We start from the raw sequence: 17248 nt of genomic DNA, 5'->3' as shown, positions 1-17248 counted from the left end.
TCAAAAGGAACCAGCAAACCTAAAACCTTTAGTTGGAAATTCCAGTTCAATAGTAGATGGGTGAAGGTCAATTTTCAAGAATTTCTTTTGGTCTTACTGTCTATAGAAGGTTGTTAACTAGAAATACATCCATAATTTATATATTTTGTCATTTAATCTCAATTGACTTGCGAACTGTTTGTTATGTTATGAGATATATTAATTTACTAAAGTTCTTTTTATGAGATAGGGACCACTAAAATTTTTCTTTTGTGATACAGGCTTACAGCCTTAGAGCACTAAGGTCCATTAATTTTTTTTTATTTGTAATTATTGTTTGGTATTCTATGAAACTGTTTACATGATTTACACCTAAATTTTGTCACTGATAGAAATTCTTTATAGTACTCTATTTTGGTATAGTTTTTAAATGAAAAAAATACAAGAAAGTCAATTCTATTCAACTATAAATTCTAGAAGGAACTGTTAACAATCTGGTCGTGGATCACTCACACAACTAACTTGAGGTTATTAATTTTTTTATTTTTATTTTTGGCAGTAGAAGTTACTGAAATTTAATCCTTGCCACTCATTCTCCCCCATTTAGTTTAGGAATCCCCACTAAATCTGCTCTAAACAAAACAAAAATTAAAAACAAATAAAATCCACAACCATCTTCCTATTTATAGAATGATAATAAAATTTTGTATCCTTTTAATATCAAACCCTTTTTCCTGATTGTAATTAAAAATAATTTTTTTATTGAAACAGACTAGTTTACTTTTAATCATCTAGGAGATTAAGCAAAACATTAGTTGTAAATAATAAATGATGATCTCGTTTTCTTATACCTCAGTCTTTGTTTTTTTTTTTTTTTTTTGATAATCCAATTTTCATTGAGAAATACTAGAAAAACATAGAGAATCCTGAGCACAAAGCTCCCTGATTCAAAGGGTAGAAATCGACCAACAAGTCCTACTGGTAATGGACAAGGCCTTTCGAGCCAAAGCATGGGCGAAAACATTCCTATCTCGTGGTAATGGACAAGGCCTTCCGTTTCTTGAAACTGTAGACATGCGTGGTTGTTTGTTTATATATATTTTTTAAATATCAATTAATTTATTCTTGGTGTAGACCTCAGTGAGTATGGAGACATGGCTCCCCAAGGCACTGATGTATGTTATACTGTCCATTTTATATGACTTTTTTTTTAATATATATATTAAAATTAAGAGAAAAGAAAAAACAAAATTACAGATGACAAAAGTGGGCTACCCATACCATATAATAAATAAATGTTAAAAATGAAAAGGAAAAAAAGAAAAAGAAAAAAAAAACAGAAAATTATGCAGAAGACATGGACCCTAATTAATTTTGTTTGAAAAAATCATTGGATTTAGATCTTGAAGACACCTTATATTTTCGATCTTGTTGATTTCTTGCTAATGTCTGTTTTAAGTTGTAACAAGAATCTCAAAACCCTAAGCTAGCCCACCCTTTCCTCGTTGATTTAACGATGAATAATTGTCTATTCAAGCGTCTATGTTGTAAGAAACTCTCGATCGACTGCCTCTGGTTCTGGTTCTCACTCCCGAAGGGAGCAGAAGAACGAAGCTGAAATCGTCATTTCTCTGGGTTGTTCTCCACTTCTTGTCTTCTTTCTGGAGAGGGGGAGATAACAGGGAAAAGAAAAAGAAAAAAGAAAAAGAGAAAGCGAAGAAATACACATTCGGGTCTGTTTCCGCCATTACCGACATCCGTCATCCCTTGTTCAGAGCCATGTTTTCAACTCCCTTTGTGCTCTCATTCGCTCTGTTACTCTCTCTTCCTCTGTTGTTCCTTCTTGCCCCTCGAATCCTTCCTCCTCATCACGTTCCGATCTCCATTCCAGACGAACTCGAAGATCTTGCCCTCTTTCGCCGAGCGTCTCTTCTTGCTTCTTCACATTCCTCCTCTACTGTCGCCGTTTCACGCCTAGGATCCACCAATCCCTCTCCCAAGATCGCATTTTTATTCCTCACAAACTCCGAACTCGTCTTCGCTCCTCTGTGGGAGCGTTTCTTTAAGGGCCACGAACATCTCTACAACATCTACGTCCATGCCGATCCATCTGCGGGTGTGAAGTCTCCCGGTGCGATATTCGATGGCCGATTTATCTCCGCAAAGAAGACCCAACGCGCGTCTCCGACTCTAATTTCTGCCGCCCGGAGACTCCTCGCCACTGCCCTTCTTGATGACCCTTCTAATAGATTCTTCGCTCTGCTTTCTCAACATTGCATCCCACTTCATTCCTTTCGTTTCGTTTACCGTTCTCTGTTCGCTTCCTCGTCGTATAGGTCATTTTCGTCCAGATTCAGGGGAATTACTTATCGAAGCTTCATAGAGATATTGGACAAAAAGCCATTTATGTGGGATAGGTACACGGCGAGAGGGAAGGATGTGATGATGCCTGAGATAGCATTCGAGAAATTCCGAGTTGGATCACAGTTCTTCATATTGGCGAGACGACATGCATTGCTGGTGATCAAGGATCGGAAGCTATGGAGGAAATTCAGGTTGCCCTGTCTGAACACCCAATCTTGCTACCCAGAAGAGCATTATTTCCCGACTCTGCTTTCGATGGAGGATCCCAAGGGTTGTACGAATTACACGCTCACAAGCGTGAATTGGACTAACAGCATCAATGGTCACCCTCATACCTACAGCAGAGAAGAAGTGTCGCCGGAGCTAGTGTACAGATTACGGTTGTCCAACACGACTCACTCGTACTTGTTCGCGAGGAAATTCGCGCCGGATTGTTTGCAGCCCTTGCTGGAGATTGCTGATAGCGTCATTTTCAGGGATTAAAGTGCTCTTTAATCGCCACCATCAGGTAATTAGCTCTTTTATGATCTCTTTTATCTCTCTGAATTATTCGCTTCGTGCCTGATCTTTTGGGAGATCTGGGAGGTTTCAATCTCCCGGCGGAAGCAATGCTAATTTTCCAGGTTCAGTGAGTTGGCTCGGCGGTAGCCGTGCGAGTTGACCCGGTTTAGTGAGTGGGTTGTAATAGTTGTACAGGGGATTCCGTCAAAAAGATAGGCGCAAAATCAGTGTTTGTTTGTCCTACTGGAATTAGCATTGGATGGCCTCGCTAGGGTTGAACCGGATGATCTGGATTAGTTGAACCAACCGGTCTAATTGAAATAAATGATTGAGGGGTTGTTTAGATGTATCTGTTGCATATTTTGATCTTTTCTTCTTCCTGTCGGTGGGCTTAGGCTTAGGCTTAGGCTTAGGGGTTCTCTCTCTCTCTGTCTCTTTCTCTCTGTGGGTGGGATGGTGACGTGTTACTCTTTTTTAATGGTTTTCATTTTTCTTTAGATATATAGAGATACAGATGGTTGGTTTCAACAGGGACATCAATCTACTGATACTATTGATGGGGATCGGTTTTGGTGTGAGAATGACCGAGTCCAAAACATAACTCAGTAATGGTGCACCAAATTTCGTGTTTTTTTTATTGGTTTTGATATATACGTATGAATTTTTTTTCTTTTTTCATTTGATGCTTGACGACCTTCATTTGACTTCTCACATCTGATGAGGAAGTTTGGGTCTTTCCATCTGCGCACATAGTTCCACTTCCACATGGATTTTTCTAAATTCCTTGGCTGTAGTGTATCTTAAAGAGATGATTTTCAAAACCCTAGTTGGCATTTGAATATTTATCACATGGTGGATCAATTGGATCATCCACTATTTCTTGATCTTATATTTCCAACAAATGTGGTTGTGTTACCTGAGCAAAATGTCAATCTAAGTGGTTGACAGTCAACTTCAAAGTTAAAATCGAAGTTGATTGGCTTGACACTTTTGCTGAGGTGAGGCTATTGAAAGTACATCACAAGTACTTAACCAACAAGTATAGGATCTGGATGTGGATTAGGTAAGGACCTAAGATTTGTAGATAAATAAGACCCAAAGTTTCCTTACTAGCATGTGAAGTCTTAGACCAGATGGAATTTTTCAGATGATCAAATTACACTGTTTTTGAAAAATTTCAAGTTGTTAAGTGTGTGTGGATTACCTGTTTACAGAGTCAGTAAGGGCTACAAGAGAACCCAAACTGTTAAAAGGCGCTAAAGCGATCAAACCAAGCCCAAGACCATATAGAGTGTGCTCAAGATGACACAGCTGTAGGTTGAGCAGGATCAATGGAGCCCGGAGGTTAATTCATATACACTGGTTATTTCTGGTGGAGTCAAATGAGATAGTGCTATTATGTTCCATCTCCATGGACAGATTATTATTCAAATGTGTATAACCAGATCAAACTTTCTATGCATGTTGTATATTATTTTTCCGCCTTATGTGTATAATCTATTTTGGTTTTTGGAAATCCATAGGAAACTTTAAAAGTATTGATATTGTAATTTTCTATCATTTATAATTCTGCTTGTAAGGTACAAAACCGCTTTGGCAGAGTTGATGAGGACTGCAACAAACAGGGGGGCAGTAGTCGAAGAAGACGTGAGGAGGAGAGCTGTAAGGTTTTGCGGAAGGGGTCAAGAAATGAACAGAAGAAGGTCATTAACCCAGTCACAGAGTGAAGAGAGGTAGCACCAAACAGAAAAGCCCAAAAAAAATTGGGCCAATGTGAACATGTGGAGAAGAAGAAGAAGTAGCATTTCACTCTATGATTTGTATATATAAGACCTAGATTAGGAATTCAAAGCTTCATGTGAGAGTGAAAATTCTGTAGACCTTCAAAGGGACGAGCACTTCAATGCATGTTGCATCAAGAAAATAAGAAAGGTTGGAAGATGGGTTGTTTTTATATCTTTAGAAGCAGAGTATAGTGTGATCATATGTTAACTTTGATAAAATGAAAATTGTATAAGAATTTTTGACGAGGTTGAATCACCAAGTTTCTCTTTTGAATACAAAATCGAGTTATAAAACCTGCTTCTCCAACTATGCATGGGAGAGGTATTGTTATATCACTTATATGTAATTTTCTTTTTTGGCAGAAAGGTATTGTTATGTGTACAGTGTACTGTTTCATACCCTAAAAGGAGAGGCAAATTAGACACTTCATAATATATATTTCTTTTTGGGTAAGCGACATTTCATGATAGTTGTGCTATAAAGGTATGAGCCTCCAAAATGAGTTAATGATATTTGGGATTTTTCTTTCTCTTTGCTCTTTTAGTTGAGTTGTTCTCTAGTGTTTTAGCTCTTGTTCTTAAGTAATCATGTTTATGGTTATATAAAGGTAACTAAATTAGATCTCTATCCAATTCAACCACACGTTTTGGGAAGGAAACAACTCTGCAGATTTGTTGGTTTTTCAGAGTGTGAAATCACCACAATCTTACCTTTCTAGACTGATACAACCTCTTCTTGCTTTTTAACTAGGGCACTTCTTTTGAATTATCTTGTTTGCAAATTGACAGAATATTTTTTTTTTTGACTTTGTTAAATAATATTCACCAACATTGGCGGTAGCCCACTAGGGTCAAAGTGATCCTTGACAGCCATAAGACTGGCTAAGAGATGATCAGCAACAAAATTACTCTATCTGAATTGGTGAATAAATAATGAATTTTCCCCTCAACTGATGAATATCATCCAAGATACCCTTAGCATACCAAGCAGTTTACTTGAATCATGAGAATGGCTTCTCACACACTGGAACAAATCTGAACCGGCTAAACACCACATTGTCTAGCTGTTTGTAAGCCCTTAAGAATGACCATTACCTCCATAGTTAAAACCTGATTATTGTCAATTACTAACCACTACAAAGAGGACTTGTCCTTGATAATTTTATAATTTATAGCAATACACCCATATCCACCAAGTCCCTGGCCATTAGCTCCATGGACAAGAATTTTAAGTTTAAATAAATTCATGTTTCATAAAAATAAAAATAAAAATAATAATAATAATAATAATCTCCTTAAAATATTCTCTTAAAATAAAAAATAAATTATTTGATCGGATTAGACAGCACTTCTAGTATAATGGTGACAATTTTTTATATAGAAACGGACACAACGGTGACAATCTCCTGCACAAGACAAATCTTAAGTTTGAATTCGGTCACTTTACACCTCTCGACACCCTATTCTTCCCTTCGCATTTTGACTAGAGAAAAAAAAAAAAAATTTACATTAAGAAAAAAAAAAAAAGAAGAATAAAAGAAAGAAAGAAAGAAAAAGAGATAATAGCCGATGAAGATGTATTAGCAGCTATATTTTAGCTGGCTATTATTAGTTAATAAAGCTTCTTTTCCTTTTAAAATATTCGTTTGTGATGCTTCCTAGACGTCGGAGCCGCCAGTAGGCAACACGAGATACGCTGTAGGTAATGGACAAGTATTTGGATTCCAATCCAGCGGTTTCCGTTGGTTCTAAGGTTACGCCGGCGGACAAAAAACGTGTTGCGTGGCCGGCGTGGGGTTAATTTATATTTTTGGGTTTTCCCACTATACCCTCTTTTGCACTTGCAGCTTGCAGGTGAGGAGGACCTGAGGTTAGCTGAAAAGTAAAGCTTAAGGGGTACGGATAGTTCCCTTGTTGTTGAGAACGGAGAACCTGTGTCTTGGACTCGGCAGGGGAAGAATATAGGAGAAAGGAAACAGGAACTGAAGTTGAAATTTTCTTCACTGGACCATGAAGATGAACATGCTGACCACGCTCACTGCGATGGTGTTGGCGATGGCTGTATTGATCGATGCCGAGAATACGAATCATGTGTATCAGCCTTGTGCAGACACCACGGTTCAGAGAGGGGATGGTTTTAGTTTTGGGATCGCATTTGCTTCGAGGAATTCCTTCAACTATAGCCATTCTCAGCTCTCTCCCTGCGATCGACGCCTCAGTCTCTCTTCTGCCAGCTCTCAGCTCGCAGTCTTCAGGCCCAAGGTCGACGAGATCTCTTTACTAACCATCAATACCACCAAAAACTTCTTTCCGGTACGCTTTTATGATCATCTTCTCGATCTGGTTCTGCGATTTTTTTTATTCTTTGAAAATCTACTTCTTTTGTTTATGCCGTCTTAATGATGATCGAGGGCACCTAATGTCTAGGGTTTTAAAGTGCCTACCAGGGTTTGGCATCTTGATTTATTTTTTCCAATTGGATTTAGCTTAGAGGATATGGAGATCTTGGTATTCTAGTGTGCTAGTACATTTATAGACATTATAATGAGTGGATGCAAAAGGATTTCTGTGATTGGTGAGAGAGTTTCCACTGGTCAATGCAAAAATATCAGTGAGTTGCTCCTCATAATTCGATTGCCAAGTTCTGTAGTTCTACTTCTACCTTAAACCAGGCAATGGGGACTTGGCCTTTTGAATGCTATCACACAACTCTCGTTGTTTATGGGTCCTTCCCTTTGTTGTTAATATTTTCTTTCCCCGTACAGTTTATGGTGTTTGCGTTTTACTGATTGAGGTTTTTGCGTTTTTCTTGTTTAGTGCTAGCTTTCGATGCTATTGATAATCTGAGTCCTCTCTGCTGATTGAAACTCTGGTGTAGTCTATCACAATTAGATGCTACACTGCTACCATTTTGCATGTAATATGCCGGAGCTGAGATTAATTTTTTAAGGTTTAGAGTACCATTATAGGAATTACTATGGTTTATGTCAAGGGTTTTATTTTTGTTTTTAAAACTTCAATTTAGTAATCGGTGACGTTTAAATGAAGGTGTAGAATGTAAAGAGTACGAGCAAATCACCAAGTCAAGCTGATGTATCAAATAATCAGATTGTGGGGGTCTTATTTGATATGTTATATATTTCTATGGAGCATCTTTATTCTCCGGATGGTGTATGTTGCTTGATGTTTTCACTTTTTTATAATTTTGTCATGGTCAAAACAAGTAAAGTTCTTGTTATTGAAGAAATTGCAGATGCTGCTTCTGTTTACATCTTCAATTGCTTTCTGTTTAAGGAGTGCTAGAACAGCTTCCAGAAATTCCTTTTTCTTTTTTCCAGTTCTTCATACTTCTTCACTTGGTATAAATTTTTGATTAAAAAATTGCTATTGAAGCGGTGTCAATATCCTACTGATTTCAATATGAGAAGTTTCTGGATGAATATGATCCCCACTGAGATAGAACGACTTATAGCAATCACACTTATGTGAATAACACTACATCAGCGAAGCTAATTCTCTATCTGAAGTCCCTGCAATTTGGGGTTGGGTATGTTAATTAAGTTCTATGATGTATGCCTTTGGAATCACTCAGTTTTTGGGTTTCATTTTCAAGTTTGTGTAGTTTGGAAGAAGAGATAGTGTATGGGTTGGCCAGAGAGTTGATGGATTCCACGCTGCTACAAGTTCTTGGATGAGCTCATCCTATCGAAAACTCGTCTACAAAGTCTAATTTTAGAAAAGGTTTCCTTCTTGTCTTCTATTATTTCTGTCCTGTATACCCCAAGTCATTACAGGAAACTTTGAAGATTATATTATTTCTGTGCTATACACCCCAATAAGCCATAACAGGACCTTTTTCCAAGTTAGCATAACTGTCTCACAAATTGGAATATAAGGGTGTGCAGAGCTCCATACGCCTCAGTAAATATTTGTGATTGCTTCAACCAAATGCTACTATTGTCATGTAGCAAGTAGGCAATAATAATGTAATTATGTGCAGTCATCCCCTCTTCCCCTCTCTTTCTCATCACCCATTTTTGTCTGGCTCACAAGCTTTCTACCCTTTATAAAGGAACAGCTGTTACGTTGATGTGCAGTCATCTCTCTTTCGCATACATTTCCTTTATTTGTCTGGCTTATAAGATTTTCGTACCCTTGTTAATCCTGCTGAGATGTATTAAATGAAGACAAATATCTTTCCTGACATGTATAGGGTAATGCAGTTTGCAGTCAAGAGAAAGTTTTTCTGGCTTCCTTAAACTAATATTGTGGGAAACCTAGACAGGATATTAGTTTCTTTATTGCTAATTTGTTTCCTATGTTGGTTTACTTAAAGAGACCAATTTGTAAGAGGTAACCCCAGTATAACATTCACATGTAGGGTTTTTCTAGTTAAGATAACTTGCTCTCCTTTGTTTACTTAGTTGAGCAAATTTATGTTTTAGGGGTGAATATGGGTATTTATTTTCTTATTTATATGAATGCAACTCAATTTATTTTCTTATTTATGTGAATGCAACTCTAATGATATTCAGATTTGATAATGAACTATTGAGTTGTAATTTCTCAGTGTCTGGTGCAACTGCAAACTGCAAGCCTTTGTCCTGTAGGCTAGATTTAGGCCTTGTTTTCATTGGACTCTGCTTCCAGAATGGTTTATCCTCTTATTCTGGTGCAATTGCATCAGGCTCTTAGCAGGTTGCAAGGAGAATCAACTCTTCTCTTCCAATCAGGGGAATTAAAGTTAGTGATAAGTAATATGTTACATCAGCTGTGTGATTCTAATTCTTTTTAGAGAACTAAAATTCCATGAATGTAGACTCTGACCAAAGCAACATTTCAATCACTGATCATTTGGTCCATAGCAAGTGGAATATTTTGAGTTGGTAACATTCTTTATTTTTTTTTTGGGGGGGGGGGGGGGTGGCTCTGTGGATGGATGGTGGATCGTTGGTCCTGTTTCTTCCTTTTGTGTCTACTTATTTGATTTTTATAAAGTAAACAGTATTTATTCTTACTATTTTTGTGTACTGTTAAGATCCATTGTATCTTTTGCTTTTAATGGAGAGAAGTTACAACCCTCGCTTTATAATTTTCATGTTTATTTAAATAAGATACCTTAACTTGTTCTTCCGGTGGATTGAAAGTTTTATAAGGTTACAGTATATTTATTGGTTTCTTACTCTGTTTAGTTCCTCATCTTCAACTTTCGTAGTTTCAGAAGTCTTTGTATGATTTACTTGTTAACCTCTAGATTACCTGTAAACCTAGCCGCCAAGGACTCTTAAGGTTTGCCCTTTCCTTCTTTTTGGGGATGTTGGAGTGTTAATGAACCTATTTTGAATTCAGGGTGAATTTATTTCCAATGTTCATTGTTTCTGGGGCATCCATCATGTTTAACCCCCCTGATAATGTAAATGCCTTCTACTATGTGTGTTAGGATGAGTTTCCAAAGATATGAGGAGGACAATTGTTTTTCTTGATTGTCTACATCTTTATCACTGTTTGATGTGATTTTTAATCTCTATGGTGTAATTTTACTGAACATCCAGGCTAATTATGGAGGCTACATGGTAGCATTTGCGGGTCGGAAATATGCAGCGAGGTCCAATCCTACTTTTGTTGCAGATGGTACCTATATAGTTTCCAGCTTTACTCTGGTAAGAGATGGAATCAGTTCAGGCTGTTTTATTCTTCTTTTGTTCTGCTTGTATCAGGACTGATCTGATCATATAAATGCAGGTTCTTGAATATGATAAAGGTCGGCTGCAGAACTTGTACTGGAAGAATGACGGATGCTCTTCATGCTCAGGGAAGTCTAATTTCGTTTGCCTGAACAAACAACATTGTGCGATTAGAACTTCCCACTGTACAGGACAAGGGGGCTCTGTAGACTGTAGCCTTGGGATACAGTTAGCGTTCTCAGGGACGGATAAACATTATGTTTCGCTTAACTCATGGTATGAAGTGGACAACCTGCGGCAGTACTCCCTCTATGGCTTGTATTCTAACCTCAAGAATTCCCTTACCAGCCAGTATAACAGCTTCTTCTGATATTTGGTTGATTTGTTGCTCTATTTTGCCAAATGGGGATGGTTCTTGTCTTTCATGGAGTAAAACTTGGAGCATGGAGCTTGTGTCATTGTATTGTATTGTAACTTTGTCCCTCTTTTCCCCTTGGAAACTTATTCTGATGTTTTTCCATTCCTGTGTGGTTCTAAAAAGTTCCTGTAAAGTTATATACTACATGGTCTCTTCTCCTGCTTGACCTTACTGGAGTTTAATTTCACTAGATCTCAGAATTATTGTGACTGGTAGAATTTGTATTGAATGAATTGGATCTTTCAGGGGCTGCCAAAGTTTGACAAAGATGTGCTCGTGAGACTATTAAGGTGAGAATTTATGCTTTTCATGTTCTGCAGCGTGACTACTTGCGACCGTTGGCACTCTTTAAGAACTTTGAAATAACAAGCATCACATCAGAACTCAGTTGACAATTTTCTCCAAGGCCTATGATGATATAAATGGAAAATTTTTGGTATATTGATTACTGAGTTGATCATTTTTGTAAGCTTCTATGTGCTCAAAATTCCAGACCAGCCACATACGTTACACGCTGTCAATAGAATGCCTGCAACAAGTACAACTGAGCAAATATATAACACCAAAAATGGTTTGACAAAAAACGCAAAGTAGATATTCTTACAAGTTAATACATGGTCTAAAAGATGTTTAGACAGACAGTAATCAGTCTTACATGAACAAGAACCAACCAAAGCCTTTGGTCCGCTACGTTTTTGTCACCAACACAACGACCTAAACTACCAAGTCGACTGCACCAACTGATCAAACACTGTTTGGGAGTTTCGTTTATGATACAATACATTGAGGTCTCCAGCAACATCTTCAGCCACCAGACTGAGTGATCAGGAGAAGCTCAATGCAGAAGCCAAGAATGATTTGCCTTTTAAACAGCCAAATGGTGATGGTACTATCACTCAAAAGAGCCCATTGCAACATCCACAAACGATGTTGCAACGGAGCCCCCTCCATTTAGCTGCTGCAGGGACGGGGTTGCTTGCATATGATTCACCTCGCGCGCCTTAGAGCTTTCCCAAGCTGACAAACTGAAGCTACAACCAACACAACCCCAAAGCCGTCACTGCATTCAAATTTTGAGGAGGTCACAGCAGCCATCGGCTGCAACCCACTTATTGGGAACATTGATACCCTGTTCACTAACCATAATGTCTGAGAGAGAGCGGAAAGTAGATGGGCGCATATGATCAATCTGAAAAAGATTGAGATCGCCAGAGTACATGCTAGTCACCTCTGATCCTGACAGGTTTAAACCACCACCAGATGCTTCCTTTAATGAATTTAAATTGCAACTCTCAGACTGTAGAGCTTCAGAACTTGGAGAGCTATTAGAATCTGAAAGTTGCCTCCCACCTGCTTTCTCAGTATCAGTAACCTTCCCACTGTTTCTATCCTTTGTCTTCAGGAAGCGGCCGCCGCAACCCCTTGCTCTGCGCAGTGCATGGAGATGGCGTGATTCATGCAGATAAGGCTGTGGAAAATAGAATCTGAGCCTAGGTCAGTGCAACATGGTGAAAAAAAGAAAGAAAGGGAAAAACCGATTAAAGGAGGACTGAAAAAAATGATTTACAAACCATGCTACAGAAGTCATAAACAGAGGAAGTTTTTTAGGTGTAACCTCCAAACTAAACACCCTGGGGCTGTTGGTTGGAGCAATGGCAAAAGGTTCAGACGGCCAGGGAACTTGTCCAGGTTTGAGTCTCAAGAGCAGCTATTCTGCACTGGCTCAGAATGGTACAGTAGCAAAATGGTAGTCCAAAAGGAATGTTCTTGGGTAAATTTTCCTAAGGTCAATGCTTGTGATCAAGCAGTCACATTTGAGTCTCTAGCCAACCACATCTTAGTATCAGCATAATTCTATGACATGGTTCCAATCCCTAAGGATCCACATAGGGATCAGCACTGGCTGTCCAACTAATCATTGGATCATTAGCATAACATATTTGGTCATTTAAGAGGAACAGAACAATAACTCCACAAATGATAATGTTCTTTGGGGTTGGGATCTGATTCTAATGTTCAGTCAGGTTTAAAAACTGAACCTTTCGATTTCTCAACACTTTTTTCTTCAACTCAGCCTTTGCACGAGATTGTCTGCGCTTAATGATTCCATGGTATTGCTTAGCATTTACATAAATAGGTCCATCATCCGTTGTCACACTTAATGGCAATAACAAGCGGCCCTGAATCATTGTGAAACAGGAAGGAATTAGGCCAATATGCTCAGGCAAATATAATTATGACTCATTAAAAACTAAAGCTAGTGACATAGACTAGTTTATTGACACAAAACATAACTGACAAATAACTGAAGAGCTGTAAAACTCAAATATCAATAAGTTTAGCCATGTTGCCATTTAAATTAGGCTATATTAGCCAGTTCATTCTCATAATATATCCAGGTAACATCTCCTTTTTGCGTTTTTGCACATATGGATACATAATTCTACCCATCCTGTATTTGGTTAAACTCTCACAGATATGAGAAGTCTGTAGCACAGCATCCGTGAATTATGGAATGCCTATGCTTAATCTCTTTTGGAATTCTAGAACAGTATTGAGAAATCTAGATTGGGTAAACTTGAATTATTCATACCTGTTGAGGAGTAACTCTGCAAGATTTTTTTTAATTGGTTTTTAGATTTCCTATTTACAAAGTCTTCAATTCCCAACATCATGTACAGGCATTAGAATTGTTCAATTATCTTGTAAAATACAAATCCTGAAAACAATTAGAAATTCAACCTGGGTATTAGCTTCAAATTTATCATGCTCTATAGAAAATATACTATGCCTATGATCCACTAAGAGGTTAGGCCTCAATTCTGTTATTAGAAAAAGGAAGTTAATAGGGTTGGTCATTGTCTTCATTGTGTTGAATAATGTATTTGTATTAGTTCTTTCAGGTGTTTCTTTCATAGCCAATTATATGAATACTTCATGCTATGCTGGTCTTCGTGACCTCCAAGACTTAAAGGTTCTTATCCCTCAGAATTGGTAGGCCCCTAACTAACCCTATTGTTAGAAGGAAAGACCTTCACGAGCAGGATCATCCAGTATCTTTGCTCTGTTGGTGTCACTTGTCCAACACATATTTATTTGTCTGTTCCATCAAGATATGCAGTATAACTGAGCTGCTTAGCTCTATCAAGGACCATAGAAAAAGAAACTCCAGAACTTGAAATCTGTCATACAGCATGACGAAGGCAAAGTTTTTTTGATGAATTTTCTATAGAGAAGAGAAGAGCTTTTTCTTTTTCTTTTTTCAGGGGTCAGGGTGGGGGTGGGGAAAGAAAACCAACCGCTGTTTGAGCTCCAAAGGTTGTGAACACACCATAACATTGATCCATATAGGGATAATTTGTGCAAACCTACAGATGGCAACAGAGAGAGACACGAGAAGTATATCAGCATCTGAATCCAAACTACTGGTAATCAAGAAATTAAAATCGAATGATCAAAGCACAAGGCTAAATGGGAAAATAACCATTGGTTGCGCAAGTCCTAGTTCAACAGAAGCTTGATACTCAGGCAAAGAAGATTGCTGAGATAATATTGAAGAAAATTGCTGAGCTTTTTGCGCCTTCACATTGTCTTTGCCATCACCTGAATAAGAAATTCTCAGACGGTAAAATAAGAGTTGTGCCGCCCAGTGTTACCAGGAGCACCGCAAATGGTGGGTACATATCCATACAATGTCTGAAAGTTTGTGATTACCTATTCTGACTCTTTCTTTTTCTTTAAAGTCAAAGATGTATTCAAAGAAAAAATATCCGGGGTTGGGGGGGGGGGGGGGATAAGATAAAATGAAAACTGGATAAAAGAAGGAACATACTAGACTATTTCTTGTTGTATTCAGGGAAAAAATTCACACACCGAGAGAAAGTCACAAGTTTAGCAGAAGTATTGCCAGATCTGGGCCTTAATATACCTCTTCTCTTTAATTTTGATGGACTAAGAGACATCTACAAATAACATTATAAATCAAACAAGTACTTACACAAAACACCGCAATTACTCCCCACGCGTTATAACAAACAGAACATATTGCCACCCTTTAATAAAACTTCGGTGCCACCAAGGGCATACAGAGAAAACTTCTGTCACATCCAAGAGGAGAAAAGGAGCTGAACAAATTCAATTCAGCTACCAGATTAACACAAAGATCAGTTGCAGATAGTTCTCATTGGCAAGATTTATAAAATTTTACAGAGGAACATATTAGGCATCAAGCTTACTAGGAGATAATCTGATCATCATGAGCTAAACTTTAAACTTAATAGGAATATAAGGAATAAATAACATGGGAATTAATTATCTAAAGGCATTGTTAGTTTTCCAAATGACTGAAGGTTAAATATATTTGTGTGTGTTGAACCATGTGTGGCATAATTCTGAAGAGCAAAGAAGCTGTAACTCCACATTAACAAGTATGAAGATGACAGTCCTCTCAAACCTAGTATATTGACTATTGGCTCCAGATTTTAGTCCATCAGTTGCTTGGTCTGGCTATTAATCTTCCAGTGAGTCATGTGACTGAAGCTTTAACTAGGTGAGAGATTGAAGGTGGAAATAACATACTGCACTTCTGGAATACTACCTTAATTATTCTCCTTTACCCCCTAGATTTTAAGTCAAGAACTCCACAAAATCCACTATACACAGTTCCCCTGAAATACACCTTCCAATATCCAATCAAACAGTGCCATGCTAATGCTAATCCATAAGCTATCAATTCCAGACCATCACTTTTATGCCCTTTTAACTGTTAACCAGCTGTCCTGAACCACCTTCAGCGGCTACACTTTCTACATAAACTTCAGTATTGAGTTTTGGAAATTGAGGAATAATCTTGTGGACTTTAGAACCTAACTAGTAGGTCAATCTTGTGAAGTCCAAATCATTCCTTCACTAAACATAGTGAAGTTCTAGCTCCTCCGAACACATGATTCCTATTGGTCCAGCCATGCAAGAAAGGGAAACTGCAGATGTTTATCACGAAACAAAGAGACCATGCAATCTATTTTGAAAAATTGACAGGAAAGTCGAAACCAAAGGCGATAATTGCATAGAATTTTTCGATTTCACATGACAAACCTAATTAATGTTTTTCTCTCCAGGATGAATGACCCAATTAATCTTAAAACAATGCTCAATCAAAATTACTGCTAAAGAAAGCACCAAAATGGCAAGTACGGCATATCCAAAATCCCAAATAGCAGAGGTAAGAAGATTACCAGGAAAGATACTAGCGGTACTGTTGATCTCCTTAAATGGCAGAGGGCCTGTCGCACGCTGTACTTGTTGAGAAGTAGCTTGGTAAACCGGCTGAGTGCTCCACCAAGGCACAGAATTAACCGGGGACAGATGAAAAATGGGATTATTGAAGTTGCTTCCATGTTCTTTGGCAGAAATAGTCTCCATCATAGATACCCACGGATGTAATAATTTGAACTGCCGAATTTTCAAGTCCAATTGACTCACCTGCAAACCAAAGTTCCAATCACAAATTTTCCCAAAAGGAGAAAGAAACAAATAAAAGAAACCAAATGGATACCCCGACCCAACTAAAAGGGACATAGATGGAGAGATGAAAAGAAAACAAGTAAATGAACAGGACCAGATATCAGGCTGGAAGAGGTGAGAATTATGTTAAATTCCTTTTCTTGCTCAAACAAGACAAATTTTCGATTAATTGCACACTATTCAGAGCAAACACACAAAAATCATTTCAATTTTGCCCAAGAAAACGCATGAGATGAGAACAGAGCAGTCTGCAATTCACTATACGCCACTTAACTTAAGAAATCCAGGAAACCTTCCATCATTATACGAAACAAATGAAACCCCTGTGGAAAAAGACCATGAATGAAGAAAAGAAGACTACTTACTCAGTAAGGAAAGTCAATACTGAAAGACTCGACACTGTAAGAACGAAAGAGAAGAAAAGGAAAGGAAAGGGAGTGGGGAAGGAAGACTCCTTTCAAATGTTTAATTGTTGAACCAGCCTAAGCATAAGGAGAAAACCCCATTTGGCAGGAGCGTGTACCTGTACAATATCAAGTGGTGAGAGGATTTATATATTGGAACGTGGAATTATATTACAGGGACCAATGGGCTGAAGCTTTCATGAAAGTGTTTAGAGAGGACTGTAACTCGGTGCTTGGGCATAGGAAAGAGGATATGCCCTTTGCCCATATACAAGTGAAAACCCTGTTCTTTCATCTAAGATATGTTCTAATTTATATAACTATTTTGAACCAAAAAAAATTGTAATTTTTCCCATGCCTATCTTCAGTTCAAGTCAAGTTAATCTTTTAGGATAACAAAAAACTGCTATGTCTTCTTTGGCTCCATCTATTAAGCTTTTAATTGAGGAAAAAGTATTTGGGAAATGGCCTAACTAGGCAACACATGATTATCACAAACTAAAGAAGACCAATAGGCATTAATAATGACAATTGTCTAAAGATAAGTAATTAATATGTAGAGGGATTATGATTTATGACTCATCTATGGTC

General features: G+C 37.9%; 3 protein-coding genes across 6 annotated transcripts; 2 read left to right on the top strand and 1 right to left on the bottom strand.

Moving 5' to 3' along the window:
• The first annotated feature begins 1396 nt into the window (after positions 1-1396).
• LOC149009957 (glycosyltransferase BC10-like) lies at positions 1397-5374 on the top strand. 3 transcript variants are annotated; one of them, XR_016174650.1, is made up of 3 exons: positions 1397-2851; positions 4059-4188; positions 4425-5374. XR_016174650.1 is itself a non-coding variant. In XM_089163527.1 (2 exons), exon 1 carries the CDS (start codon positions 1759-1761, stop codon positions 2824-2826), a length of 1068 nt encoding a protein of 355 aa, XP_089019653.1. In that variant the 5' UTR covers positions 1397-1758; the 3' UTR covers positions 2827-2851; positions 4425-5373. The 3 variants fall into 3 exon arrangements, 2 of the variants coding, with proteins under 2 accessions (XP_089019653.1, XP_089019652.1); XM_089163527.1 differs by lacking the exon at positions 4059-4188 and having other exon boundaries at positions 4425-5373; XM_089163526.1 differs by having other exon boundaries at positions 4059-5373.
• Positions 5375-6455: 1081 nt separating this feature from the next.
• On the top strand, positions 6456-10754 carry LOC149009956 (uncharacterized). The gene is made up of 3 exons (XM_089161462.1): positions 6456-6941; positions 10181-10288; positions 10371-10754. The coding sequence occupies exons 1-3, from the start codon at positions 6639-6641 to the stop codon at positions 10680-10682; spliced, it is 723 nt and encodes a 240-aa protein (XP_089017588.1). The 5' UTR covers positions 6456-6638; the 3' UTR covers positions 10683-10754.
• A 479-nt stretch (positions 10755-11233) lies between these two features.
• On the bottom strand, positions 11234-17030 carry LOC149009955 (nuclear transcription factor Y subunit A-10-like). Of its 2 annotated transcripts, none has more exons than XM_089161461.1 (6): positions 16777-17030; positions 15965-16211; positions 14215-14333; positions 14030-14098; positions 12770-12910; positions 11234-12198 (listed from the first exon to the last, which is right to left on the bottom strand). In XM_089161461.1, the coding sequence occupies exons 2-6, from the start codon at positions 16152-16154 to the stop codon at positions 11797-11799; spliced, it is 921 nt and encodes a 306-aa protein (XP_089017587.1). In that variant the 5' UTR covers positions 16155-16211; positions 16777-17030; the 3' UTR covers positions 11234-11796. The 2 variants fall into 2 exon arrangements, with proteins under 2 accessions (XP_089017587.1, XP_089017586.1); XM_089161460.1 differs by lacking the exon at positions 16777-17030 and adding an exon at positions 16619-16767.
• Between the last annotated feature and the right edge of the window lie 218 nt (positions 17031-17248).

The sequence above is a fragment of the Hakea prostrata genome, chromosome 7 (genome assembly GCF_041222555.1).
Source record: "Hakea prostrata isolate BN-2017 chromosome 7, UWA_Hpros_2, whole genome shotgun sequence".
Classification (NCBI taxonomy): domain Eukaryota; kingdom Viridiplantae; phylum Streptophyta; class Magnoliopsida; order Proteales; family Proteaceae; genus Hakea; species Hakea prostrata.
This window is presented reverse-complemented; position numbering and strand designations above follow the sequence as displayed.

Coding starts and splice junctions, on each gene's coding strand:
- LOC149009957 (XM_089163527.1), top strand. CDS start 1,759: ATGTTTTCAACTCCCTTTGTGCTCTCATTCGCTCTGTTACTCTCTCTT.
- LOC149009956 (XM_089161462.1), top strand. CDS start 6,639: ATGAAGATGAACATGCTGACCACGCTCACTGCGATGGTGTTGGCGATG. Junction 6,942..10,180: donor CCACCAAAAACTTCTTTCCG/GTACGCTTTTAT, acceptor CTGAACATCCAG/GCTAATTATGGAGGCTACAT. Junction 10,289..10,370: donor TAGTTTCCAGCTTTACTCTG/GTAAGAGATGGA, acceptor ATATAAATGCAG/GTTCTTGAATATGATAAAGG.
- LOC149009955 (XM_089161461.1), bottom strand. CDS start 16,154: ATGATGGAGACTATTTCTGCCAAAGAACATGGAAGCAACTTCAATAAT. Junction 12,911..14,029: donor CCTTTGGAGCTCAAACAGCG/GTTGGTTTTCTT, acceptor ACAATGATTCAG/GGCCGCTTGTTATTGCCATT. Junction 12,199..12,769: donor AAGTGTTGAGAAATCGAAAG/GTTCAGTTTTTA, acceptor TATTTTCCACAG/CCTTATCTGCATGAATCACG.